General features: G+C 68.0%; 1 protein-coding gene across 1 annotated transcript in view; it reads right to left on the reverse strand.

Annotated features, from left to right (window-relative positions):
- COL18A1 (collagen type XVIII alpha 1 chain) overlaps positions 1 to 26,939 on the reverse strand; it is an 85,211-nt gene extending 58,272 nt beyond the window's left edge. Inside the window, exons 1-2 of the mRNA XM_080819489.1 lie at positions 26,875 to 26,939; positions 26,690 to 26,784 (exon numbers count right to left, since the gene is read on the reverse strand). Of these exons, the coding sequence (XP_080675615.1) occupies positions 26,690 to 26,784; positions 26,875 to 26,885 (106 nt within the window). The 5' untranslated portion in view covers positions 26,886 to 26,939. The remainder of the gene's footprint in view (positions 1 to 26,689; positions 26,785 to 26,874) is intronic.
- Between the last annotated feature and the right edge of the window lie 891 nt (positions 26,940 to 27,830).

The raw sequence follows: 27,830 nt of genomic DNA on the forward strand, positions 1-27,830 counted from the left end.
CCCCACATCCTCCTCAGGAACCGCTTCCAGCTGGGGTCGAGTGCCGGCCCCCCGGGGCTCTGCAGGGCGGCAGGCAGGCCGGGGCTCTGAGATCCCCCAGCTCTCCTGGGAGGACCCGCCGGGGTGTCCTTCCTGCACGGCTGGGGCACAGCCGGCATCCACACCACATCACAGGGTGGCCCACGGGCAGTGGGAGGGACAAAGGGTCAGGGATGCTGCAGCCGGGGGGCGGGGGGTGGTGGCCTCAAAAACATGCCTAAAGCCTCACGGAGGGAGCCTGTGACCGGCATTGTCGGGGCAAAGCGCCTTGCAGATGCAATGACTTAGGGACCTCAAGGAGCCCAGCCTGGACTAGGAGGGGCTCAACCCAAGCCCAGGATCCTTACGAAGAACCAAAAGGAGAGACACAGACACAGAGCGGAAGCCACAGCAAGAGGGAGGCAGAGACGGGCGGGACGTGGCCACCAGCCAGGGACACCTGGGGCCTGAATGTGCACGAAGCAGGAGGGACCCTCCCCTGGAGCCCGGGAGGGAGTGCAGTCCTGGGTCACCTTGACCTCAGACCTCCGGCCCCTGCCCTGGGAGACAAGAGACTTCTGTTGCTGCAGGGGTGTGGTAATCCGTGCCGGCAGCCCTGGGACTCACACCCCCTCCTAAGGATCCATGGGGAGCAGTCCAGGGGCTGGGATCGGCTAGGGGGCGGGAGCACCAACTCCCCCAGAGCTATCCTGAGCGGTGGGGGGATTGGTGTCCTCGCCTGCTGTGGAAACGGCTGCTGGGGGGGTGGGTGTGCTGGGGGGGCGCGGCAGAAACTGGCGGGGGACGCCCACGGAGCCCCTGCCCAGCCCCACGGAGCACTGCCTCAGCCCACGGAGCACTGGCTCAGCCCACGGAGCCCCTGCCCAGCCCCACGGAGCACACAGCGCTGTGCTGGCCTCCAGCTGGCCTCCATGACACTGTGGCACAGGAGAACTGGACACCTTGCCCAGGCCCTGGACGAAGCGGGAAGGAGGCGCCTGTCAAAACTGCCACAGGACCCTGACTGTCCTACGTGGACCTTGGCCAGGAGCGGCCTGCGGTCTTAGCCCGGCCGCGGCCGCCCACCGGGAGTCAGCACAACGTGCCCTATGCCCGCTCTGGCCTCGGCTGCCGGGTCCTGGCCCTGCTCCGGCGCCTCGGGAAAGCAGGGGGGACGCAGCCCCGGGACCCACAGACTCAGGCCGTAGCGAGTCCCGTCTGCTCCTTCGGAAAACTTGTCTCGGAGGATGCCGGTCGACCCGAGGGTCACAGACACCCCCGCGACCTCGGTGGGACCCCAGCACCGGCTTCTCCTGTCCCAGCTCTGATTCTAGAGGTGGGAACAGCGAAGCAGAGCGGCAGGTGTGCCCCCCGCTCTGGGCAGATGTGGGAATGAGCAGACACCCAGGCCGTGTGTTTGGGTTTTAACCCTACAGATGCCACCGCGGCCTCCCGCATCCTGACCCCAGGGTGGTGTCTGCCCTCCGCACGCCCCCATGCTGAGTTCGCCTCCCGGGTCTGCGGCCGTTTCCGTCCCTTACGTGTATCCGTTTCCCGCCCTTACTCAGGAGAGCTGGAAGGCGAAAGAAACAGAATCGCCCGTGGGCCACACGCAGGAACCCTGCCTGCGACGGGCACGGGACTAAAATGTGACGCTGTGTCCCCCCATGCTGGCCTCTTGCTGTCCACCGCCGGCTGGAGCGCGCAGCCGGGTCCCCGCTCCAGGCCCAGGGCTCTCCCCGAGTCCCGCCAGCACCTGCCTCCGGAACCCTGTCTGCCGATGACCGTGTCCCCAGAGGTGGAGGGACCGGCAGGAAACGGGACTCCCTCCATGAGGGAGGACTGGCCCCCGCACCCACCCCTGGGAAGGGGACTTGTCTCACGGCGACCCCCGTGGGGCGCACGCAGGGGCGCTCTCGCTCCCACTCCCGCCACACCCACTGGACACACCGGGCTCTGCCGGGGCCCCCTTCTGCCGGCCCCTCCCACGGAGAAAGAGAAAACCGCTTTTGTCCCGCTGATAAACCAGGTGGGGTGACGGAAAGGGAAACGCATCCAAGGGCATAGGGGGTGGAGGGGTATTCGATGGCCCGGGGCGGTGGGGGCTGGCCGTGGTCCCTGGGGTGCCTACCGGCCTGGGGCCACCACGCAGGCCCGCGCCACAGGCCACGGAGCCACGGGCACCGCCACCCATCACGGACCCTCGCTAACTCCCCGGGCACAGCTGCGACCACGTGACCTATCGCACCCGGAACGCAGGGAACAGAACTGGGACGGAAGCCGGGGCCACAATAGTCACAGAACAGATAGCCGTGCCGGGAGCCCCACCTTCGCGTCCCCGCCTCACGGGACGTCCGGGAGACCCAGAGTGGCCGTCTGCCAGCACCACCCCCACGCGCCGCAGCCCGCCGGCAACCAGAGTGCCTCGTGGAAGGGGCAGGGCTAGAGGGCCACCAGCTAGCCCACGAGTTCTGAGTGGGCACAGACACCCTTGTGTGCCTGCCTGGATCTTCACTCTGGCTGAACACGACGGGGCCGCAGCCCCCCCACAGGCCCGCCCCCAGAGCCAGGTCCTTCCAGCAGCCCCCCAGGCAGCGCTGCCCTCCTCATCCCAAGCCCCAAGGCTCGAAGCACCCAAAACCGTCCAGAGTGGCAGTGCCTGGAGGAAACCAGGCCCTGTTCCTGCACCGGCTGGAAACCGCCCCAGCGTCCACGCTGGGATCCGTCCACACTGGGATCCGCCCTGGGCCTGAGGACCCTGGCCCCGCCCACGGCCGGCTGTCCAACCGCACTGTCCGGCAGGGGGAGCCACAGACCACACAGACCTCGGTTCCTCAGTCTCGGGGAGCGGGCACTGGGCACGGGCCACAGAATCCCTCAGCTGCGGAAGCAAAGCCGTAGCGTCCGAGGCAGGCCTGGGAGGTGAAAGTTAACCCACCTCACCGCTGGCCTTCCTACCCACGGGCACAGAGGAGCTGCCCTTACACGGAGGTCCAGTGGCGCTCTCCCCGTGCCCGGGCCCGCCTGCCCCGGGGGCTCCCTGGCACGGCGGGTGCGTGTGTGGTGGGGGAGGAGCTCACACCCGCCCCGCGCTCCACACTCGCTCACACAGCCCTGCTGCCGGCGGGTCTCCTGGTTTCGCTGCTCTGAGTGACGCTGGACTGACGTCCTGCCGGGGGGAGCCTTGGTTGGCGGAGCACAGATTTCCAAAAGTGGGAGCACCGGGTCAAAGAAACGAAGATCCTAGAATTTAAGTACCTAGAATTTAGGAATTTCAGTACTTCCGAGAATGCAGGCGGAGGCCGCCCCCTCCCACTGCCCCCCATGGCGATGGCGATGGCGGGGAGCAGGAAGGCTCTGCTATTTCCTGGTGCTCCGAGGGGCCTCCTCCTCCCGGCCCCGCCCTCCCGGGGCTCCTGGTAGCAGCGGCAGGCGCGGCGTCACCCGTGCTGCAGACACCTCGTCTCCGTCTGTCCCGTCCCTGCACTCCCACGTCCAGACTCTGCTGGTGACGCTGTCTTCGGAGGGTCGGTCGCTGGCGTCCCCAGCACGAGGCCCCTGGAGAGTTCCCCTAAACACCAGCCGGACGTGATTAGTTTCCTTTTTAACGTCTGGACCTTTACACACCTTTACACACGGGCTTCTCAAGCAGCGACGAGGACTCGCTCTTCTCCGCAGTCCGCGCTGGCAAAGACGTTCATAAAATACAATAAAGATGTCTCGGTGGCACCAGATTGTTATAAACGTTCCTAAACAGGTACTGTCCCTTTCTTGGTTTTTTCCTGTCCCAATACCGTCCTGGTCCCCTGTAGGCCTGTGTCCTCTCGGTGGGCTCCAGGGAGGGGCTGCCATGCACCGGCTCCCGGCTGGGAGGGGAAAGCCTTGGCCTCGCCCTCCAGGGTCACGGATATGCGGTTTGAAGGGGCAGGTCTGGCCTTTCCTGGGTCAGTGTGAGGTGTCCAGGTAGGGGCACAACTGGGGCCAAGCCCCCAAGCTTCCTCCCCATCGGCCAGCCCCGTCTGTCTTGACTCCCAGCTGCTGCGTGCGGTGGGCTGGGCTGTGACGCCGCCTGGCCTCCCACCAGTGGGACAGACTCCCCCAGACCCATCCATGTCCTGGAGGCCGGACCAGCCACGAGCTTCGCTCACGGGGCCCACAGGTAGATCTTGACAGGTCGCGAGGGCGCCCTTGCTGTCAATGAGGAAGAGGCCCGCAGGCCATGCCCTCGTCTCCCCCTCAACACTTGGGATGAGCGCTGGTGGCATCGGCCCCAGGGGCATGCTGGGGACCCACGCCGCCTTCCTTCCTGGTGAGCTCGGAGTCCACAGAGACCCCCCAGTGCGCCCGGCCGGCTCGCGGGCGTCCTTGGCTCGCTCGCGGAGAGCCATGGTCTCGTGGGGCAGGCGAAGGGGACGCCGGGCGGGTAGAGAAAGAGGACCGAGTGTTTCCCTCTGGGGGCGGCAGCGGGCTTCCCGACGTGCGCGCACAAGGCTGGGGCCGCGAGCTGCACGGGCAAGGGCAGGACACGCGGACGGACAGACGCAGGAGCACTTGTCTCAGCGCCCCACACTGTCGCTTTGTGGCCCCCCTCCGCACGCGCGGACACGGAGGCCGGCCGGCTCTCGGGAGCGCTGGGTCAGTGGTCCAGGTCACGCGCAGGGGCGTCTGTCGGCCAGCTGCTCGGACACCTGCTGGGGCCATCAAGAAGCAAACGCTCTTCCACGAGAATAACAACGCCACTGCGGCCACTGAACCCACGTCACGGCGGAGCTAGGCTGGGCCGGGCGCCCCACCGTCCGGAGCGGGCAGAGAACACCGCCGGCGGGCCAGCGGGAGGCCCAGGGCCGACGGAGAGGGCGGGCACGTGGTGACAGGCTCCCCACCTCCGGGAGTCAGCACCGGAACGAGCCCGAAGCCCAGAGTGGACAGCGCCTCCCGCCGACCGGGAGCTCCGGGGCAGGGGCGCCTCCGGTTCCAACCCCCCGTCCCGTCTGCAGCCCGGACGGCGGCCTCCGTCCCTGACTTCAGCCCAGCCAGCGTCCAACCGCGGCCACCTTGTCGGCTGGTTAAAGGCCCCTCCTTCCTGATGAAGCTGGAAATGGATATTCCATTAAGCTGTCAAAGTCACAAGAGATGTGACCCGCGGGAAGTTATAAAATTGAGCACAGATTGATCTGAAGACGGGGCACTGGGCTTACACCCCCTTCATACCCCAGACCCCATACCCGCACCCCTGCTGGTCTCCCTGGGCCCATCCCCACAGCGTGGCTCTGGGATGCGGCCACATACACGGCACGGGGAGGGCGAGGGCCAGAATCAGCAGCCAAGCTGACCCTTCGCTGAGCAGAATTTTAGGCGAATTCCCTTTGAAAATCTTGCTCAGCGAAGGTCCCAGTTGTCCTGGAGTCAGAGAGTGTCCCCTCGCAGAAGAACAGGGGCTCCAGCGTGCCTCTCACTGGGGACCCAAGGAGACCCACTGAGCCCCCACGGTGCTCAGCCCTGGGCCAGAACGGACCCCTTCACCCCCCGGGAGCCTCCGCAGTCGTGTCAGCCCCTGACACACAAGCTCACACTCCCTGCTCCCTGTTCCCAACCTCCAGACCCTGTCCACCCCTTGGACTCGCCGGCACCCCAAAGACCCACCAGATGTCCCTCCCAAACCCAGCCAGCCCGTTCCCGCCTGCAGCCCCCTGCGACGGGGCACGGTCAGGGCCACGGTCAGGCCTCACCCCCGCAGCCTGCCTGGCACTCAGGTCCCCGCCGACGCTCCCGCTGCCGGGACGGGGAGCCCCCCAGCCCCCACACTCACCAGGGAGGCGCCGGCCTTCTCCCGTGGCCCCATGAACCGAACTCTGGATGTGGGTCCAACAGTGGGGCCTTTGCACCCAGCCCGACCACGGACCCAATCGCCCGGTCTAGGGATGCTGGGGAGGGTCTGCTGCCAAACCTGCAGGGGGGGCTCCCTGGTGGCAAGTGGTCCCCAACCCCTGAACACAGGGCCACCGAGGAGCCGTGTCCACCACTTTCCTGCTGCTCCGCCTGACTTCCTGAGACACGCACCTGCCGGCCCGCTGCTCATGGCCCTCCGCCCCGGGTGTGCGTGAGCTCCTGCCCCAGCTTGTGCCCAACAGGAGGGGCAGGGGCACTCCGGAGACACACCCATTGCCCATGTCCCTCCGGAAAACCACACGGGCCGGACACCCCCGCCTCGATGGCCTCCTCCCCTCCCCTGATGAGGGTCTCCAAGCTCTTCTCAAACTGCGGCCTGTCTGTAACAAGAACAACGGCAACAGCAAAGCTTCAGACTCCAGAATGGGCTGTTCAAAGGCCCTGGGGTCGACCCAGTCCAGAGCAGCTCTGGCACCACCCGAGGGAGAGGACTGGAGATGAGCTGAGCGTGCACAGGAGACGGGGCTGACCCCCGGGCCCCCGGCAGGGATGTGGCACAGCCCCTCTCTCTTCCCCCACGGCCCGCCTGTCCCTGGGACACACCTCAAACCACCTGCACTTAAACAACCCGTAGGAAGAATGAGCTGAGGGTCTGTCTCTTGCTCCCTTGGGGTTTCTTCTCCGTGTTGACTTTAAACGTTGTCCTGACGGACCTTCCTGTCAATGCCTTGTGTGGTCCACCTGGACAGTGAGGCCGGGAGGCCAGAGCTGCTGCGGTCTCCCCGGGAGGCCATGAGGGAGCTGGCGTGGCCACGGGGTGGGCTGAGCAGAGGAGCCGACCCCGGACACTTGAGCCGGGGCTTGGCGATGGGAGCAGCCCTGCCTTCGTGCTGGGGGCAGAGGAGTCAGGAGCCGAGCCCCGTCCCCGTGTGGGGTCATGCTGCCGTCCTGCCCTGCGAAGCAGCAGGCTCTGGGCTTCCGTGACGCTCACACGTGGGGCTGGGGGCCCCGGAGCGGCATCCGTCCCCCACTCAATGCTTCTCAGCGCCATCTGGACCCCGACACGGCCCTCCTGGGGCCTGCGCCTCCATGAGCCCGTCTGCCACGTGGGAGACACTGAGTCCCTGGGTCCCACAGCCAGAGAGGGGCCTTCACGGTGCAGAGCAGAGAACACACGGGCTGAGGACAGGAGCGGGTCCTGCCGGGCCTAGGCGCTGCCTGCCACGTTGGCCCCTCGAGCCTGCTGCTGCAGACAGAGCCTCTCGTGAGGACAGACGGACGGGAGATGGTGAAGGCTGCGGGCCCAGGATGGGGCGGGGTCGGTCTGACGAGCCCACGAAGGCCCCAGGGCTTCCGGGCCTCCCAGCAGGCGGCCAGGCTCCCACCCGCAGGGAACGGGGACGGCAAAGCCACACTCAGAGGCGGCCGGGACCGGTGGTTTGCAGTCCGCTGAGAAAACACGTACGGAAGTAAAGGATTGTTTTTATTTTAGGAACCCTACGGAAGTGCTCTACCGTCCAGACGTCCCAGGGCATCTGAGCACACTGGCCGTGCCTCCCCCCTCGTTCCTCCAGGACCTTGAGGGTCGATGGAGATGCACACTCGGGGGACTCTGACCCCTTCAGAACGAAACCACTGTTGTTTTCTTTGGTTAAACTTCCAAGTCCAGTTTCAAAGAGGATTAACATCTGTGCAAAGCTGCTGGTTTTCTCCAGACGCCCCCTGGGGTTTCCCACGGGGTCATCCTGGCGAAGGGGATGGTGCCCTCCGGGGGGCGCGTCCCGGAGGCTGCGGGGCACATTCCGCAGATCTTGGGAAGTCGTCGTTAGCCCCAGGGTGGTCCCTGGCGTCGGCCCCCCTGCAGGAGTCCTAGGTCGTCAGGCAGCTCACCCCTGCGCCCGCGCGAGGCGGGTTTTGGACGGGTCCGACCCCAGGGGCCGTCGGGGGAGCCCACCCAGGAGCCCACGGCTCAGCCCCAGGCACAGTCTGGTCCTTGAGCTCACAGGGCTCCCTCCCCCCACCCCTGGTGCCTCTCCCGCGGGCAGACCTGCCCCCCTTGCCCCGGGGTCCCCGCCCTGGCCGGTGTCCTTCCACCTGGAGGCCAAGACCCTCCAGGCAGGGCCCAGGTTTGGAAAGCCCCTGGCATCTGCCCCATTCACAGCTGACAGCAAGCTGACTGGAGCGTCCCCGGAGGGCATGAAGCGTGGGGCCCCCGGGGCCTAGGGTGAAGGGTTGGAGGCAGCAGGCAGTGCCCACGGGGACGAGCTTGCCACCTTCCTCCTCGTCCAGCTTTGCTCACCCCAGGGCAGCCCCACCGTCTCCCCGCCCCCAACCCCTCCTCAGGAGCTCCCCCTTAAGGCCTCACACAGCCAGTGGAGGGGGGCTGCCGGGGGTGGCGGGCTCGGGGAGAATTCTGCAGGGTCTGGAAAAGCATCTGCACAACTCCTGGCGGGCCGCACCACCCTCCTCTGGGGGCGTCAGGAGCCCCCATGGGAATAAGCCCCCTCCCCCATGCCCTCGGAGCCTGGCCTCTGCCCCCAGGCGACCCTCCACCCTGTGGGTCCCGCCTCCGCGGGGCTGTGAGTCCACATACAGCAGGCGCTCCCTGGAGGTCTCTGCAAATGCCTCCAGCTGCCTTGGACCCGGCAAGCAGGAACTTGGGCGACAGGAGCTCTGCTGAGTCTCAGACCCCCTCCCAGGCCAGCCTGACAGCCCAGATAAGCCGCTATGAATGGAATGTGACCTCCTCCTGGGATGTCAGCCCCCAGCCAAGCAAATAAATCACCTGGAAGAAAACCGGCCAGGCGCCTGCTGGACAGAGCCGTCACGCGGGTTACAGACGGTGCGCGGTGGGGGTGCGGCTGTCCAAACCCCCCCACCGACCCTCGCGGTCCTGTGTCCGCCTGGTCCCCCACCGCCCCACAGACCCGCCGTGATCGAGGCTTCTGGCCGGCCAGTGCCCCTGACGGGCTGCCGACGAGTAGGCACAGGGCAAGGGGTGTCTGCCAGGCCATAAAATGTCTCTCGGTGTGGTCCTTGCCTAGAAATCAAAGCAAATTCTCCCAGCAAATCCCCAGACCCGAGGCAAAGATGAACCCTCTCCACATTCCTGGGCTTCCAGCGGCCCAGGCGTAGGCAGCCACCCACGTTCTCCATCTGCCTTTGTAACCAGACCCGGGGTCACCAGCAGTGACCCCGAGTCTGCCCCAGCAGACCAGCCTCCTCGTACGCAGCCCAGTCCGCAGCCCACGCGGGCCTAGGGAGGGCAGAAGCCCCGGGCATCCCACCTGGGGCCCTCTGGGGACAACCAGGCAGGTGGCTGAGGCCTCCTCCTCTTGCCACGTTAGTAGACTCAGGACGTGGGTGCCGCAGGAGGGGAAAGCGACAGGAGCCGAGAGGACACCCCACCTGCTCCAAACCTTAGCCCAGAGCCCTGGTGCACGCGGGGTCACAACCAAGGCCCCCGGTCCACACCTCGCTTCAGCAAGGCGGCCAGCAGCCCCTCCAGAGGAACAGGGGGCCTGGGAGCAGACGGCCCGGGGGTGCGGAGGGACACCAGCGAACGAGGGTCACATGGGTCCCAAAGGACCCTGCTGCCGGGGAACGGAGCAGTGGGAAGACGCGCCCACAGTCTCTCTGGCCACACAGAGAAACCACCAGTACGGACAGACGGCCACGGCCAGTAACGGGAAGTACTGCGTCTCCTCGCTCTGCCCCACCGCACCCCTGGGTCCCGGTGCCCGTGGCCCCTGCGTCGGTCAGAAATGGAAACTGGAAGAAGATGCCTCCAGCCCCCTCCACGGGACCACAGGGAGCGGAAAGAGGGGTAAAGGGGACCCAGGCATCGGCCTTCCTGGGACACAGCGGTCAGCAGGGCAGCCTGCCGGTCCACGATGAAAGAGCCCCACGACCGCCCCGCCCGGCACGCAGGGTGCAGCTGCGTCCCTTCCTCCCCGGCCGCCCCCCTCCTTCCAGCCACCCCACCCCTGCCCTCTCTGCCCAGCTCCGTGATGGCGAGCCAGAGAAGCACAGCCCCGCACCCTCACCCCTGCACTCGCCCGAGTCCTGGGAGGAGCTCCCGGCCGGGACGCTGCCGACACGCTTCTCCACGGGACACGCAGGACTCGCAGACGCGCCGCAGGGCCACGGGCGGGAACGACAGCCCTCAGTCCGGAGACGCCGCAGCAGCGTGAAAAGCGCCCACACGTTCCCGTGTCCACGGCGCACACCCTCCGTCGACAGAAAGGGCTGGGGGCCGGCGCACGCTCCCACGCGGACGGGCCTGGAAGGGCCTGGAGCACGTCCCGCTCGGTGGGAGACGCCAGACGCCACAGGACGCGGGGCACGGGGGCACGGCCTTGCAGCCTGCCTGGAGCGGGCAGACCCGCAGGCGGGGGGCAGCAGCCGCCACCGCTTCGGGGCGGGGAGCGACTGGGGGTGTGGGGGTTCCCTCCTGAGAACGTTCCGGAACCAGACGTGTGAGAGCTGTGTGACGTCGTGACTAAACGTCCCCGAATCGTTGACTTTAAAATGGTCAACCTCATGCTCCGTGAATTTTACCTCCCAAAACGATAAGAACCCGATGGTTTCCGACCCACGTAAGTTAGGCCTCATGACACGCGTGGCAACGGCCCACCTCGTGTCCTGGGGTCTCCTGACCTCCGTCCCCATCCCCACCTGTGCCGGGGCCCAAGGCCAGCCTGCCTCCCTCACAGGCTGCCAACCCTTCTCCGGGAGGCCGCCCCATCGCGCAGCCCATGTGAGCACATGGCCTCACCCCTACCCGCTCCCCACGCCTCACTGGCCGCTGCCCACACCGGGCGCCACGGGGCGAGATGTACCCTCAGTGGTGCCCACGGAGGGTCAGGCGGGGGACAGCCAGGAGGGCTGCATGGGGGACGTGGTGTGAACCGTGTCCTGGGCTCCCAAAACGATGCTGGGAAGCAGCCTGGGCCACGGAGGCCCCAGGGCCCTGAGTCACCCTGTCTCATGACTCAGACACGAGCTCCTGGCCCAGGTGCGAGCCCACATCCCCGAGGCCTTGGATTCCTGCGGCCTCACCCTTCCGCGCCCAGCTGCAGGCCCAGCGCTCCCCAGGCCAGAGTGAACTGTCCGCCGGGCGGCGGGAACGGGACCCGGAACCTGGCGGGACTCCGGGCAGCGAGCGGCGCAGGACGCTCAGGGCCCAAGGCGGCAGCCCCATGTCAAGAGGGCAAATCCAAACGCTGCCAACTCAGGGCAGCTCACTCCGCGTCGGCCCCAAACCCTAGCAGGCTTCCTGGAGCCTCCCGCCAAGCGCGGACGGGCTGTCCCGGCACGCAGGCAGCGGGTGAGGTCACCGCCGGGACGGGCGAGGGGCAAGAGAGGGCCTGCCTGCGAGAGGCGGTACGCGGCCCACGGGCTCCGCGCCGAGCAGGTCCCGGCCAGCGCCCGGGTGGGGTCAGGGGTCTGGGGCCACGGGAGGCCATCAGGTCGGGGGAAGAAAAGCCTCTTGGGTCAGGACCTGCTTCCTGGGGTCCACGTCTGGAAGTGAGTGGGGGTCACGAGCAGGGAGGGGTCAGGGAGTCTCTGGGAAGGTTGTGCACCTGTGGGAGGAAGAGGGGCCGTTGGGAGGGGACATGGTGCTTTGATGTGCGCGCTCGGGGGTTCACAGCAGCCCCCACGGGGTCTGGGTGTGTCGGTGCCCCCGGCCACTTGCACATGCTCCAGAGAAACCTTCATTCCAAGCACACGCGCACACACATACGCACGAGGGCACACGCATGCACACGCACACGCCCCCCCTCGCCCGCCCGCCAGGCAACGCGCGATTTCTGGAAAGAGCTGCCTAATCCAGGAATGCCCTGTCCTGCCAGCCCCGCGGGCAGCAGCGCTCGGTGCCCTGTATGCTGAGAACAGCACCCTCTCGGCTCTGCGATGGCAGCTCCCTGCCCCCTGGGTTCCTGGTCCCAGCGGGCCCCACTGTCCGGTCCTCCCGCTCCCCCGCCACAAGTCCTGCAAGGAGGACGGCTCTGCGCATGGCCGGGGGTGGCCAGGGGGGATGGCCGGGGGGTAGCGGGGCGGGGGGGTGGCCAGGGAGGGCTCTGCACCGGGGAAGAAGGTCCCTTCCGTCCAGGGTGATGGAGTTCTCACCAGCGGGCACCTTGGCCACGGCCAGCAGGCACAGTGCAGCAGACAAGATGAGAGACGTGCCGGAGCCACAGAGACCAGGAGCCGGGGCCTTGCTCGACCGCTGCTGCTCCAGCCGGCAAAGCTGCAGTGTGCTTGGAGGCCGTGGGGAAGCGCCTGGGGGGGAGGCCGGCCGCAGTGGCCACCCTGCTGCTCCCGGGGCGCCGGCTGGTGGGAACAGGAGCCGCTGCCCTTTTGGCGTGGTCCCTGTGCCCGGCCCACGCGGGGCCCTAGAGGCCTGGCCCTCAGCCGTGGGCTTCGGCGGACGAGGCACCCGGGTCCTGCAGCTCCCCTGCCCCCCGGTCCTCACACACCGTCCACGGATGGGGCAGCCGGGCTCGGGGTAGAGGAGGTGACATGGTCCTTCCAGCCCCCGGAGTCACAGATGCCCCTCACCAGAAAACAGCCCAGGGGCCAGCTCCCCGGCCGGCGTTTCGGCACTCAAACGGCACTCGTGGGGGAGCGGAGCCAGCCGGAGGTCCCGGCCGGTCGGCGGTCGCTGGCCGCACCAGGAACTCCGCTGTGCCCCTGCCCTGGGTTCCACCTGGGCAAGGCACCTACACCCTCATGGTCCTCCCCGGGTTCCCATTACCCAGGAGGGCGGGGTCTGCCACCCCGCGAGGACACACACACAAGTCTAGGCTGACCCATGGGTCCGGACTCACCCGCCTCCTCCCCTCCCCCTCCTGCTGCAAGGCTCAGCGTCATCAGGCCCCAAATCAAGCTGAACCCAGTTCACGTCGAGGCCTGGGCACGTCCTCCAGGGCCCGGGAAGGCCCCGCAACCTCCTCCATCTGCCTGTAAAACCCTCTGGTCGCCGGGAAGCCCCCCACACGGTCACCCCCATGCTGAGCCCTCAGGGGTCCATTTCCTCCCCCTCCGGGAGGCCCCCCGAGACCCTCTGGGGAGCCTGGTGCAGTGGCGGTCACGAGGCGGGAAGGGGGACGCACAGCCGGGCAGGGCTCCGTGGGGGGCACGCGGTGTCTGTGAGCACAAGCCCCGGGGACCCTTCCCCACGGGGAGCAGCCCTCCCGGAGCTGGTGGGGTGGCTCCCCTTCTCGCAAACTGCAGGCCAGAAACCACGAGACTCTGGCCCCCGCCGCCCATGCTCTGTATCCAGGGGCCTGGTCCACACCGCGGGCCCGTTTCGAGGCCAGCCTTGGAGACGGGACCCGCCTCCGCCACCATCACACCCTAGGACCGCAGGAGATGCAGGGGCCGCACCCCTCACGGGAGGTGCCGCTCTGCAGAGGACCCTGGGCCGTCCCCTCCGGGGCACCGTTCCCCCCCCCACCCCGGGCATCTCCTGCACACCTGCCCGGGGTCCCGCAGCCAGCACAGGTGGGGCTGAGCACAGGTGTGGTCACCGGCAGCCCGCCCCGCCCCACCCGCTTCACTGCCTCTCAGCGAGAGGAGCCTTCTATCCGCCCCCGGGGTCTGAGCCCCAGCCTTCGGGGCAGCGCAGCCCGCCGTGGCCTGGACCCTCCCCCACGGAAAGGCCCGGCGAGTATGGATTTGCTCCGACTTGCTCCTCGGACACCCTGCGGAGGGCCGAGAGCGGCCTGTTGTGCTTGTCCGCTCATCAGACCAGGCGCCGGGGTCGGGAGGCGGCCTGCCCAGCCCTCAGGGGCAGCCCCTCCCCACGGCACCTGCTGTCCACGGCCTCGGACCCTTTGCCGGCTGGGCTCCCCGGCCCGCAGACGCTGGAGGGAGGGCTCTCCTCGTCCTCTCCAGCCCTGCTCACGTCATTCCAGCTTAGACTCCAACTCGGAGTCCAAGAGAGCCGGCACGTCCAGCCACCGCCCGCGGGGACGCCGCAGAGCCTGGTCCCGAGGGGGCCCCGAGGCTGCGGCTCCACCTCCGGACCCCGCAGCCGGTGGGACGGCGCCTTCCCCTGCGTGTCCACAACACATCTGGGCCAAGACGAAGCTGTTCTTCCAAAGGGGGGTGCCCGTCGGGCCTGACGTGTTAATGTTTGACCGTGCCCGCGATAACTAACTCAGCACTAACCGGGGTGACTCCAGGGCCACAGGGCGGGGGAGGGGTCCGTGCTGCGCAGCAGCCGGTGCCGACCTGGGCCGACCCTACAGAGACGGGGACGCAGAGGTCTCCCGTCCCGAAGGAAGTCAGAAGACCATACTGCCCGCCCCAGTGGAGACGGGGGACCCCCGGGGTCCCACCTGGGAAATACTCACCAGGGAGGCTCCCACATCCTTCTCTCTCCATGTAAGCTGAGCACGTCGCTGGGGGAGCGGGGGTGACCAGAGCCCTACCCACACCCAGCAAGGGGACTCAGGGGCTTGGTGACCCCCAGGCAAAAGCAGCCATCCTCGACCCCCCACATTCGGGGACCAATTTCCAAATGGGGTCCGCCCCGGGGCTCAGGGGACAGCAGCAGGGATGGTGGGGCCTGGGATGGCCTGAGGCAGCCTGGGATGGCCTGGGACGGCCTGGGGCCACTGGGGCCACTGCGGCCACGCAGTGGGCCTCTCCCTGTGGCCGATCCCTGTGCCCTGAGACACAACCCTGTGTGAGCGTGGGGGGCACACCTGTGACTGCGAGGGGGCATGTGTGAGCGTGGGGGGCACAGGTGTGAGCGTATCGGGTGGGAGGGAGGGAGGCCCCCCATGACTGGCGTGCTCGGCACAGACTCCCCGGCGCACATACCAGTGAACGGCTCGGAAATCGCACCAGCCGCCGCCCCCCTGCGCCCCTGGGAGACGGTGACCCGCATCCGTCTGCGTGTCCGGGGGGGGGGGGCGGCGGGCAGAGAGGACCGGCAGCGGGGGTGGGGGGGCGGGCAGAGAGGACCGGCAGCGGGGGTGGGGGGGCGGGCAGAGAGGACCGGCAGCGGGGGTGGGGGGGCGGGCAGAGAGGACCGGCAGCGGAGGGGGGGCGGCGGGCAGAGAGGACCGGCAGCGGGGTGGGGGGGCGGGCAGAGAGGACCGGCAGCAGGGGTGAGGGGGCGGGCAGAGGGGACCGGCAGCCAGCTTCCCCGCTGCCGGGAGGGGGGAGCAAGAGAGCGCCTGCTGCGGACAGTGAAACGGTGGGGACCCCGCTCACCTGGACGCAGCCTCAGGGTTTGGCCCGGTGACCCTTTTGGGCTCATCGGGAGCGTTTCCTCATCCAACAGACGGACGTCCGGCGCGGATCCCCCTAGCGCCTCGGCCCACACCCAACAGCCTCGCTGCCAGGAAGGAGGGGGTGCGCCAGGAAACATCCCCCCCATCACGCCTCTGGGCTGGGCTGACGCGCAGGGGATGTGGGGGCGCACCAGCCAGGGGAGGCCCCGAGCCGACCACCGTCAGGTGCAGGGGTGGCTTGTCACTGCCGCTTTGCGCCCCTCATGCACCCTGTGCTGTTGGGACAAACCCCGGCCAGGCCGCCGTCCTGCTGCTCAGCGGACCCGTACTCATGCCTCCCAGGCCAGCGCACCTTGTCCTGGGGCGGACGCACAGACCTTGCCCACCGTGCGCCCCCCCCCCCCCGCCGCGGGCAGTACAGGGTTTACAATTCTGGGGAGGGTGCCTGGGGGTCAGCCGGTGAGGACTCTGCCTTCGGCTCAGGTCATGATCTTGGGGATGGAGGCCCGCGTCGGGCTCCCTGCTCAGCGGGGAGTCTGCTTCTCCCTCTGCTGCTCCCCCTGCTTGTGCCCTGTCCATCTGTCTCTAGGGGAGGCTGGGAGGGGGCTGAGCACCCCACACGCAGGTACCAGCTGACCGGGACTGAGCAGGAACCAGCACGGATCCCTCTGGGGGCCCGTCTCGCAGAGTGGGGGCCGTGTGGGAGAAGCAGGGATAAGCCATCACCCGGGAGAAAGGCCGGACTATGCACGGGGCAGGGCAGGAACCAGACCGCGGGAACCAGCCCTGCACCCACCCACACCCAGCTTCCCGCTGAAACTGTGGCTCCCTGGTTCCCGGGAGCCGCAGCCCCCCAAGTCCTGCACTGCTGTCTCCTGGTGGCCAGAGTGAGGGCAGCTGGCCTTCTCCACACGGCCCCCATGCCGTTTCCCAGCGCTGGGCCCAGAAGGTTCCAGAGGGCGCGGGAGTGGGCCCTGGGGAATGCCATGGCCGCCAGCCCTAACCCTGTTGCTGGGATCCTCGCAGGGGAAGAAACGCGAGTGTGCCGGCTCGGTGTGTGGCAGCACCGACCCTCCCCTCCTTCCCAGAGGTGCTCGCGCCCCAGATCGCCCAGCGTCCTCAGCTGGGCAGGGAGCGAGGAGGGAGCCGTCCCGGCGCCTTGTGGGGACGGTCCTGCAGCGCGAGGACCCTCCGTGGCCTGTTCCCGGGCCGAGGGGAGCTGCACGGCTGCAGACGGGGACGGGGCTGTCGCACTGTCGGGACACATGCGGTCCGCCAACGAGGCCGTGGCTCAGCCACCATCTGTTCTCCTGCAGAGAATTCTCCTGTCCCGGTCCCCGGGAGCGACGCGGCCCATGGGGGGCACAGCCTCACCTGCCCTGCGGGATGGAGATGACGCGCCGCAGCTCCGGGAAGATCCGGTCAGTGAAGCCCGCGGGCGCACGGTGGCAGACCTGCCATGGGGGACAGTAGGAGCATCCCGCAGACACTTGGATGCCTCTGGAGGGTCCCGGGGCCTTGCTGTCTCCAAGGGGATGCGAGGACAGGCAGGCACACACAGCAGGGAGCCGCGGGGGAGACCCCGGGACCCGAGGCCCCGGCTCACGGAGGGGAGCTCACGGCACAGCACAGACACAGCTCGGGCGGCGACGGGCCGCCGAGGCGGGAGGAAGTCAAGGATGGCGGATGATCTAGTTTATGGAAAGGGAGCCTCGAGCAGCCGTGGTGGGTGGGTGGGGTCTCCCGAGGACCCCACCTCGTCTCAGGGCCCTGCCGGGTCTTCTGGAAGGTCGGACTCGCGGAGAAAAGAGATCCCAGCCAGCGGGGCGGGTGCGGCCAGCGGAGTCTCAGCGCCGCCACTAAGTGACCCGGCACACACGGCCCCGACCGCCCGCGGGGCCCCTGCGGAAGGCGCCTCAAGGAGCCAGAATGTGCGTCACCAAGACAAGGGCAAAGGTCAGATGAGACTCGAAACTCACACACTGAGTAAATCTACCTCAACCGACGCGTGAGCAGAGACCCGCGCTGTCGACTGGGACGGGAGTCCGAGGGGGAGACCAACGCAGCCGACTTCCAGTCGAGTCTGTGGTAATTGTTTGCTAACAAGTTAGGGCTCAAAAACCAATTTCACTAGAACTTGGACCGTGGGGCACAGGGCCTAGGCTGGGACCAGACCACAGAGGAGGATCAGCCTGGCCTGGGGGCCCCGGCTTCCCACCGTACGAGGCAACGCCTTCCCCCACACCTCGATCCGGGGAGGTCTGCCCACAGGCCCAAGGAGGCCTGTCCGCCTATGAGAGCCCGGGGATGGGAACTCTGCACCCCCAGGTCCGCGGCCCAGCCGCCAGCCCCTCCCCGGCAGGGGGCAGCCCACGGCACTGCCCGCAGGACACAGAGCCAGGCCGGGGGAGCCCCTCACCCTACCTGGACGTCCCCCACAGCTGCCCCACGTGTGAGGTCCCAGAAAAGGCCACTGCGCCGAAGCACGGGCTGAGGTCGCCCAGCACATGGAAGCAAACTAAAGCATCGTGCGTGGTTGTGGCCGCCGTGGCCCTGGCCGTGAGCAAACCGGTCTCCACTCGCAGCCCCCACCAGGTCCTGGCATTGCCACAACGGCGTCCAGACGGCTGCGGACACAGACCGCGCAGCACACGTTGCGTCAGCCTGTGGAGCGAGACAGGGCCCCCCTGTCGAGCTTCCCACCCCTCCATGCCCCCTGCGTCCCCGAAGGCCCCTGCTCAGCCGTTTCTGGGTGCGTCCGAGCCCCCGGCTGCCGTCCAGGGCACCTGGGGTTGTTCTGCTGGGACGGGAACGTCCCCTGAGCTCTGAAAGCCGCCAGGACAGACCCGTCGCGGGCGTCTCTGTGGGGAGCTCACGCCCGGGGTGTCGGTGTCAGGATAGGGGAGCTGGCCGCCAGGGGCCTGAGGGGCAGGAAGCACGTTCCGGGGGCCCTGCCCAGGAGAGGGACCGGCTCTCACCCCGACTAGCACTCTGTGGCTGAGAAGAGCAGGCCCCACGGTCCTACCCCCTCCCGTGGCGGAACCACGGGCTGGGTGGTGGCCTGTGGCAGCTGTGACCAATGACCACAAGGCTATGACTTAGAACAGCCCACGTTTATTTTCCTACAGTTCTAGGGTCGGGAGTCCCAAACCCCCATGTCAGCGAGACGGGTCCTGTCCGGAGGCTCCAGCGGAGAACTGGCTCCCTGCCGTTTCCAGCCTCCTGACGCACCTGCACGCCACGCCCCCCACCACCTGCAGGGCCAGCCGCCTGGCTCCCTCCCGACGGCGTCTCCCTGGTCCCTGACCCTGCCCTCCCGCCTCCCCCGCCCTTGTTAGGATGCTAGGATCACACGCGGACCCCAGACGCAGCCCCCTGGCTCAAGGCCCTTCCCACCACGTCAGGCAGCACCCGCACGGCCTGTGGATGGAGACGGGGGGGTGTCCCTCAGCTGACCGCAGAGGTTATGAGGGATTTGTGTCCAGGACCCTAAGTGTGGGGACGTCAGGTGGCCGGAATGCCGGCGTGCCATCGGCCCTCTCACAGGCGGCCGCAGCTGGTTTCGGGACGGCGACACGGGCTTCCGCGCCCAGAGCGAAAGGCTGTCCACAGGGGCCAGGCCTGTGGCCGGGGTGCAGGGAGGGTGGCCCGGTCTGTTTAAAATGTCCGATTTCCCCCTAATGACAAGAAAGGTGGTGCTGGGGTGGGTGTGTTTTCCTTTCTGGGTCCAAGCCCCCAGCGCCCTTCTCCCTTATTCTCACAATAAAAGGTTATGAACGAGGAGCAGATTCTGAGCCAGCCCTGGGGGTGCAGGCCGACTTTAGCCAGAAAACGCCCCGAGCTGGGTGCCCCTCCTTGCCCGAGACAAGCAGCAGGCACACGGTGACCCCACAGTGTGACGGGGTCAGCCTCGAGACCGGAGAAGGGAGTCCAGCAACGGCCAGGACCTGCCCGCGGGGCAGGGGGGCTGGGGGCCCTGGAGGGCGTCTGATGAGAGAAGGGCCCCCTCCTCCCAGGGGCGAGAGGCTGCAAGTGGTTCAGCCCCGGGGCAGACTTGCTCAGAGTGGGGGGAAACCGCCCAGCTGAAATCATTGGTCAGAAAAAGCCCCTCCCGGCTCCACGGACAGCGGGCTCCGGGGGCACCTGCCGGCCTGCGGTCCTGTCCTAGAGGGCTTCCCAGGAGACTGCAGGTGAGGGGAAGGTCTGTGACTGGCCTGCAGGGCAGCATCAGGGGGCCCTGGGGCTGGAGGGGACTTCCCCTTCCTCAGGACCCAGGGCAGGGGCAGAGGGCCCGGAAGGTGAACACAGGCTGAGATGACAGATGACAGGAAGGGGCCCCACGTTCTCCCTGAGGCCTCCCAGACGGCCTGACAGCAGGCGCGGTCCAGGTTTACAAGCACGGACGGGCCCGCGTCCAGGAAGCTCCCGGCCGGCTCGCAGAGAACAAGAGCCTGTCTGAGCGGGAGCATTTTTTTAAAACATGGCAGCCTGGTAACAAGATCCAGCAAGCGGAGGCAGGTCCACGGCCCTGATCCCTCCAAAGGGACATGTGGGTGGGCGTGGCCGGGTGGGAGGGGGCGAGAACCGCCCCCCAGGACTCGGGGGCGCGGGCGGTGAGGGGGCGGCTCCGTCTGATAGAAACCATCACTTCAGCAGGCACAGCCCACCGCCAAGAAAGAAATGCGAAACCAGGTCCGGGTCATGGGGACCCATTTCCCGCTCCTGGTGTCCCCCCACCCCTCCCCCCAGGGCCCGCCCAGCCCATGGCGGTCCCCAGAGCTCAGCGAGGCGTGATCAGGACCCATCCCAGAAAGCCGACGTGTGCTGTGCCCTCCCTGAAGGGACGTCCCGTTAAACGCCAGAGCCCCACTGTCGCCCCATCCCGCCGCTCACGCACACGGGCTCAGGCACGGTGAGGCCCCCGCCCGGCGTCACACCGCGCTCGGTGGCGGCTCTGGGATCACACTTGGGGCCTGGGCTCTCAGCCGTCCACCAGGGCAGGGTGGACAGCCTGGCCTCCGGTCAGCGGCGGCAGTCCTCCACCGGGTGGCCGCAATGCTTCCGCCCAAGGACTGTCCGCTTCCCACGGCCACGGAGCCCGAGGCCTCCCCGTGCGCTGCGCGGCCACGCAAGCCTCACGATGCTCCTGTTCTGCCGCACGGGCCCGGCGCTCGGGTCCAGCTCGGGGAACCGGCCACAGACGTGAGGGGAAACAGCTCCGCCGGGAGAAACGGCAGCACCCGAGGGACGGCTGCCCACGCGGGAGGAGGCGGCGCACGGCCCAGCGTGGACCCTGGGAGCAGGGGAAGCGATCGGCCCGGCCGGGCTCTGGCGTCGCCGGCGACCGAAAACCCACTAAGTAGAAAGAACTTTGAAAAGACCTTTTCCCCCCATTTGTCATATTAGCCAGACTTTGAAAGTGATGGCGGGAGGCCCGGGCGGCTTGGGCTGGACCGCGCACAGGCCCTGAGGCCGCCCATCGTCCCCTGACCCCAGGCCCCCAGAGGGACCCAGCAGAGTGACCAGTGGGGACTCAGCACCCTCGGCCTCCCAGCCCTGCACCAGCCAGGGGCGAAAGTACGCTTTCTGAGGTCCGGATCAACACCAGCCCGCGGCCTGCTCTCAGCACCCCCAGTCCCCAGCCGGAAAACGGCCCAGACACTGGCGCCAGGCGCAGGACAAGGGGCCCACCTCGGCCTCTTTCCTCCCCCAAGCCCACCGGGTGGGTTAGATCTCTGCCACCCAGCCCGCCCAGGGAGGGTGAGGGCACTACCCCCTCCGCGCCGGCCTCCCGACAGCACAGGGTGGGGACACACTCTCCATCAGGCACTGAATCCGTGATTCCTTCCAAGAGGAGGCTCCCGGCTGTCTAACCGGAAACGTGGAGGAAAGGTCTGCACTCATCCTGCAGGGGTAGGACGTCTGGACCCGGGCCCCAGCCTCCAGCTCTGAGCGGAGGAAGCGGCGGCTCCACCCGCCCGTCACGTTGCCGGGGCCGGGACATCCGCGTTGCACAGGTAGGCGCTGAGAGCCGGTGAACCCGCTGCAGAGCCGCGCCCTCCCTGCGCGGCCTTCTCGCCAGCCCACGTCCCCCCGGAACAGAGCGGCGCCGCCCGCCTTCCCTGAGAGCAGCCGTGGGAGCAGGCTCCTGCGGACGGAGAACACGCAGCCGTCAAAGGCCGGCACCGGCTGGAGGGCCCCAAACTCGGGTGCAGAACGGAGGACGCCGGACTGTGACTCATTTTGAGTCTCCTCGAAGGAGCAACGAGATGTAAAACCAGGCTCTTCAGACTAGAATCCAACGACGGCCTGAATAATTACAGACAAACAGCACGTGGTGGCGACAGCTCCAGCCCCGCCCGCCCAGGAGGCCACCAAGCTCCCGTGGCGCGCGCTTCCTCCCACCTCCGGGCCAGCCCTCCTGAGCCTTGGGCTCTGGCCTGACGTCCTCTCCCAGGAAACGCCCTGTGAAGGCCCGCGGGGTCCGCAGGCAGTGCTCTCGCCCACCCGAGGCCTTGTGGCCCTCCAGAAACCAGGCGTGGCCCAGGGCCCCGCCACCGTGCAGCTCAGCACTGGGAGCCACTGCCCGGCTTCATCCCGGGGATCAGCCTGGGGGGACCCCATCTGCCGGCGTAAAACCCCAAAGAGGGACGTGCCTGCGAACAGGCCCTCTCGAGCTGCAGACAGCCGGAAAGGCCGTGCTCGGGCTTGTCCGCGCCCCAGGAGCCGGGGAGGCTGGGGGCGCCCCTGCAGGCACGGTGGGCGCGGCGCACCCCGGCCCGGCAGCCTCGGAGTTCCGTCTGGCTCAGCGCACCGTGATCGGAAGCGCCTTCTGACAGCCAGCCTGCCGCGGCCCCGACCACCAACCCAAAACATGACTAGCCGGTCGTCCAGCCAGCCACGAAGCCGCAGGCCCGGCAGACACGGGGCAGGACCACGACGGGTGTCACATGTGGCGTGTGGCCGAGAGACGTTTGCAACACCTACGACACCCACTGCTCACAGCGCCCTGGAAAGACGGCGCCGCCTGCCAGCCGGGAGGGAAGGGGCCACGGCGGCGAGACGAGGCTCGGAGCAGGGTCGGCGCACGCGGCACGAGGGGGAGGGCGCCCGGACACCTGGCGGGGTCTGGTTCAAGACCCTGAACCCCCAGGGAGGGGAGGCGGTGCATCCGAGAAGCCAGGCCACAGAGCCGGGGGGCCCAGAGCGCACTGTTCTCAGTGTTGTGCGCTCTTACTGTCAAACTGTACCAAATGTGATAATCTTACAAGCACAGCAAATACACGTTTTAATTCTCCCAGTACTGGATCCCTCCTCCTCCAGAACAGTGTCAGGGGTCTGGGAGTTACACACGTCGGGTCCCGGGACGTCCACTTGTCCCGGCTGAGGCTGAAGCGCGGATGGCAGGGGCTCGGCGGGCCGGCTGTGTTCTCTGGAGAGAGGCGCCACCACCCCCCGCCCCGGCACAGCCGGATCATCCCCCAGGGAACAGCCTCCCAGAGCCTTAGGAGAGGGACAGGAGTGCAACACCGTGGCAGGCCCCCACCGGCACGGGGGGACCACACCTGGGCCAGATCGGCAGAAGGACACGTGCGTGAGCAACGGCCAGCCCCGCAGCCGGAGCCCCCGCAGCCAGAGCTGGGGCCACCGGCTGCTCATCAGCGAGACCTGCTCGCCTCCCCACACACCCTCCTCTGACCCCTGAGCTGGCCGGGAGGAGGTCAGCATCCGCCCCCCCCCCCACCCTGGAGACCACCCCTCGGCGGCCTGGCCCTTCCCAGCAGGCCTTGGGCCATGAGACAGGATGAGGCTGACTGGACGTCGTATCAGAAGACGGGCTTTGCCCTGTTCGGCACATCCTCGGTGAGGAGGTTTTAGGGAGCCTCGGCCTCCCCTGGAAGGTGCCTGGCGGGGAGGGGACAAGGGTCTCCAATGCATGTCCATGGCCATGTGCCCTGACCCGCGTGATCGGGAGCATGCGGCATCTAACGGATCCCCTTTTGGGGGGCGGGTGGACGGCCGCTCGCGGAAGAGAAGCAGGTGCACTCCCCAGCCCTGGACAGAGGCTGAGCACTGGGGCATGAAGGAGACGCCTCCCTCTGCAGCTTCCCCTCCCAGCCTGGACGCCCCCTAGGGTCCCGGGCCTGCTCTGGGGTGGCCTCACGGCCCACACAGGGGCGGGGGGGCCCTACCCACCCCACCCAGAGCCCTGCCCCCCCCCAAGGGCCCAGAGAGCCTTCGCAACAGTTTGGATGAACAGAACTAAACCCTGCTGGTGGAGAGCGAGCGAGGACGTGTGCGCATGCGTGCATGTGAGTGTGCTGGCCTGTGTGTGTGTGCACGGACCCGTGTGTGTGCTGAGTGTGTGCGTTTGTGTGTGCGCACGCGTGCATGTGAGTGTGCTGGCCTGTGTGTGTGTGTGTGCACGGACCCGTGTGTGTGCGCACCCGTGCGTGTGCTGAGTGTGTGCATGTGCGTGCGTTTGTGTGTGTGTGCACGCGCACAGACGTGTAAGCACGTGCACGCGCACGTCGGGGAACGTCGGGGAGATGCAGCGAGGGTGGGGGCAGGGCCCTCTGGATGGGGTCAGTGTTGCTCCTTCTAGGTTTTGCCCCATAGCTCTTTCCCCTCTCCTCCCGCTTCTGAAAGAAAACAGGAGTACCCTGAAAAACGAGTTTTGCTGAAATTCAAAACTATCTTATGAAGTCGTGTACCCGAACCCTGACGGCAGCCCTGAAGCCGGGCCACAGCTTCACCGAGAACCAGGCCCTAGAACCAGGCCGCCTCGGAGGAGTGCCTGCCATCTGCTTTGGTCCGATGCAACCAGGGACCCGTGCCCCCAGGATGACAGACCCCCACAGACATGGGGGCCCCAGGATCTGTGCTTTGTCTGTTCAAACTAGGCCCCCCGGAGGCCCACCCAGGGACCCCGAGCTTCCTGCAGGAGTCCTAGCAGTGAGAAGGGGTGGGAGCCCCAGGCCGAGGGCAGGGGTCTGACAGAGCCAGGTACCAAGGCCAGGTACAAGATGGCTTGGATGGGCACCAGGGTCCGGGGCTCCCTGCAAATGCCCGCCAGACTATCCTTGTGCCCCAACCCCGACTCTAACCCACTGCTCACAAATGCTGCAGGCGTGTGCAGCCACGTCAGACCCTGCGAACCCACACACGTCCACCAAGACAGCGGGTCTGCTGGCAGCACTGAGCCTCCGAGGTCACAGACAGCCTCAGCCCGTGGACCCACCAGCCACCTAGTTATGGGGGGTGGCGGGGGTGAAGGCACCAGCTCGTTTATGACCATCAGACCCACATGAACGATCCTTAGATGAAACAGCAAAAGACGTTCTTCTTTTTTGCGGGGGAGGGGTCAGGTGCAACACAGACAGAGACATGGAAAAATGCATCCTTTTTAGTCCCCAAAAATGTGCAAATCAGCAAACTGGGCCTCAAACCTTTAATTCCCAAGGATGATGTCTAAGGGTTTCTAGAAAAAAATGAGCCTCTGCTAAGTTAGGATTTCACACACACTAAGTCTTCTCAGGTAACACCTAGAGGGGGCAAGTGTTATCCCATTTCAAGAGGACTTAGTCCCAGCAGGGGTGAGCCCCTGCTCCCCGCTGAGCCCGCTTCCTGCATTAAGCGGGCTCAGCGGGGTCCAGGATGCAAAGAGACCTGCATTCCACCGGGGCGGTTTCCTTCCCAGAGGACCCTAGACCTGGGCCACCCCAGCACAGCACCCCAGAAGTGCTCAGGACACTGAGCACAGGACACTGAGCACACACGGTTTTTCCACCAGCGCTACCCACACCCCCAGAAATCCACCTCAAGTCCAACACCCTACCCTCAGATCTCAAGATTACATCTCACCAAAGCTTACGGACATAACATTGTATTGTTTCCACTCTGTGGCTAAAAGCCATCAACCCTGATTTCCTCCCCTTTGATTACAAAGTTTCATAAAAGATGGTGGGGGGGGGCTGGGCGCTCCAGCATCAGAGGAGGGAGGAGGCGTCAGGCTTACAAACTCCAACACGTGCAGCCCTGGCCTGGTCCCTGTGGGCCTCGCTGCCCCCCCCCCCCGCAGCTGCGGGGACAGCACCTCAAGCCAGGACTCGCGGCCCCAAGCGGCCTGGGGGGCGGGTAAGAGCCCAGGGAACACGACAAGGTGTAGGGACAAACGTGCTCCCCAAGCGCCCCTGGACTTGACTCACACAGAGGAGGAAACAAGCAGGTGCTTCCCACCGATGTGTGAAGAGGGAGTTCCTTTTCAGAAAAGTCTATGGGGCTGTCTCGGCCTGGGGATACACCTACTAGAAACAGTGAAACAAGCGATTACTTCTCTCTCTCAAGTCCTGTCCCTCCTTCCTGGCCAGCTGTGGCCAGCAGGCGTGTTGACGCTGTGGTGACCACAGTCCTCCGCAATCTCCCACAGTCGCGCCAACCTGGAGAAGAGGGTTGTTGGGGACAAAGGTCCGCACAGCACTGCCGCTCTCCCCGGGACTACCCGCGAGACTCCCCTGGGGTGGGGGCTGCCTTCCGTGACTGGCACGCCCCAGGGCCTCCTCCTCCTCCCGGGCCTTTGTGGGGCCAGTTGGGAGGACAAGCTGGCCCACCGTGAGTTTGGGGCCGGGGTCCCAGGAGCGGGCCCAGGAAGTCCCGGCGCGGCTGGGACGGCGGCCCTGCGCATGGGTCGCGGCCCACGCGGGGAAAGCCCGGGGTGCCGGCCAAACAGCGGGCTTCGGGGCATTGTTCCCGGCCGCCGGCCTGGCGCTCGGCCGCATCAAAGGGGACCGCGCGCAACCCGACACCCCGGCGGGCGCGGGGACACAGGCCTGGCGGCCCGGCGGCGCACAAAGGCTGGCCCTGGGAAGCCCGGGGAGTTTCGCCTCAACAGGTTGGAAACGCAACGAGGGCGCTCCGCGCTGCACGGTCCTTCCAGAGACCTGCCAGGGCCCGCGCGGTCACTCCCAGGCCCGGAGGCGCGACCCGCTGCGGCCATTCGGGCGCCGTGAGGGACGAGCCCGGCGACCCCGACACAGGCCCTGCGGGCCGGCGGCTGACGACCCGCGTCTTCGGAGCCCCCGCGCGTGGAACGGCCGCCGCCGCCGCAGCCCCGGCCCCTCGTCCGCCCCCCGCCGGCAGCGCGGTCCGCCCAGCGCGCCAGCTTCCCAGCCGAGTCGCCCAAGTTTGGTCACGACGCGAAGGGCTCAGGAAGTGGACGGTCCCCGCTACCCCTCGCCCAGCCCGGTCTCCGGCCCCGCGGTGCGCCGGGGAGGCGCGAACCCCCGCAGCCTCAGAATGAATGGCCGGCGCGGGACACTCGGGACACAGGGCCTCGGCGCGACCCCGTCCCCCTCCGCTCGGCCCCCGCAGCCACCTGCGCGCGTGGGCAGAGCCGGGCAGCCCCCGGGCCCGAAGCCGAGATGCGCCGGGCGTAAGGCCGCCGCCGCCGGGACGGGCCGGACACCCGCACCCCGCGCCGCTGGCAGGGGGCCGGCGCGGCGAGCCGAGCGTCGCGTCCCCGCCGGTCTTACCTGGCTCCGCGGAGGCCGCGCGCACCCCGAGCAGCAGAACCAGCGCGGCGAGCGCGTCCAGGAGGCTCCGCGGCCGCGGCCGCAGCCGAGGCCACCTGCGGGCGACAGGCCCCAGACCCCAGGTTAGAGTGCCGCGCGTGTCCACCGCCCGCCCGAGCGACCCGCCGCCCCTGCCCACCCCGCACCTCGGCGCCATGCTCCGCGGGCCCGACCGTCAGCGCCGCGGATGCTGCGCGCTCGGCCGCCGGGTCGGGCAGAGGCGGGGCGGGGCGGGGAGGTGGGCCGGGGGCGCTGGGACGGGCCGCGGCGGGGCGGGGCGGGGCGCGGGGGCGGGGCGCGGGGGCGGGGCGCGGGGAACCGGCCGGGACCAGGCGGGGACCGAGCGGGGCGGAGCCAGGGGCGGCCGGGGGCCTCGGGACGCGCGGAGGAGGAGCGGAGACCCGGCGGGGCGGGGCGGGGCCGGGGGCGGCCGGGCCCGCAGGGGAGGAGCCGCGAGCCCGCGGGGTGCAGGGCCTCGGGCGCCGGGTCGGACCCGGTGGTGGACCGCGGGGAGTACGCGGGGGCAAACGGGGCGCGGAACGGGACGCAAGCCCGGGGCCGGCTGACCCGCCGCTCCCCCCCCCCCGGGTGCTGGCGCTTTCTCCCCGCTCCCGCCCTCTGTCCCCTGCGCTCGTGGCCCGCCCGCGCCCCCGCCCCCGAGGGAGCTGCCTCCCGCCTCCGCCCGAGGCCGCACGTGGGGTCCCGGCCTCCAAACCCCGCAGGGTCCGAGGGTACTCAGTGCGTCCGGCAGGCGGGCGGTTGGAACAAAGACCTTTCTTGCTGGAGGACAGCGGATGCGAAGGAGGACGCCGAGCTCCTCCTGCCCAGCGTCGTGGCGGACCCCCAGCCTCACTGCCTCCACGGGCGCGGGCCCGGGTCACTAGCCCCACTGCTGGCCTCCTGCGGTGGCTCCGGGTGAATGGGCCCTGCTCCCCACGGAGCCCCAGTGCGCCCTCCACCCCGGTGGGGCCTGCCCCCACTTTACAGAGGGCCCTGAGCGGTCTTGGTGGGGGGAGGGAGGCCGACAGTGAGAAGGCCACGCAGCTCGCCCGGGCGTACTCCTGCCCCCAGGAATTGGCCACGAGCGCGCCATTCCCCTCCG

This window comes from Martes martes (genome assembly GCF_963455335.1).
Source record: "Martes martes genome assembly, chromosome: 1".
NCBI classification, from domain to species: Eukaryota; Metazoa; Chordata; class Mammalia; order Carnivora; family Mustelidae; genus Martes; species Martes martes.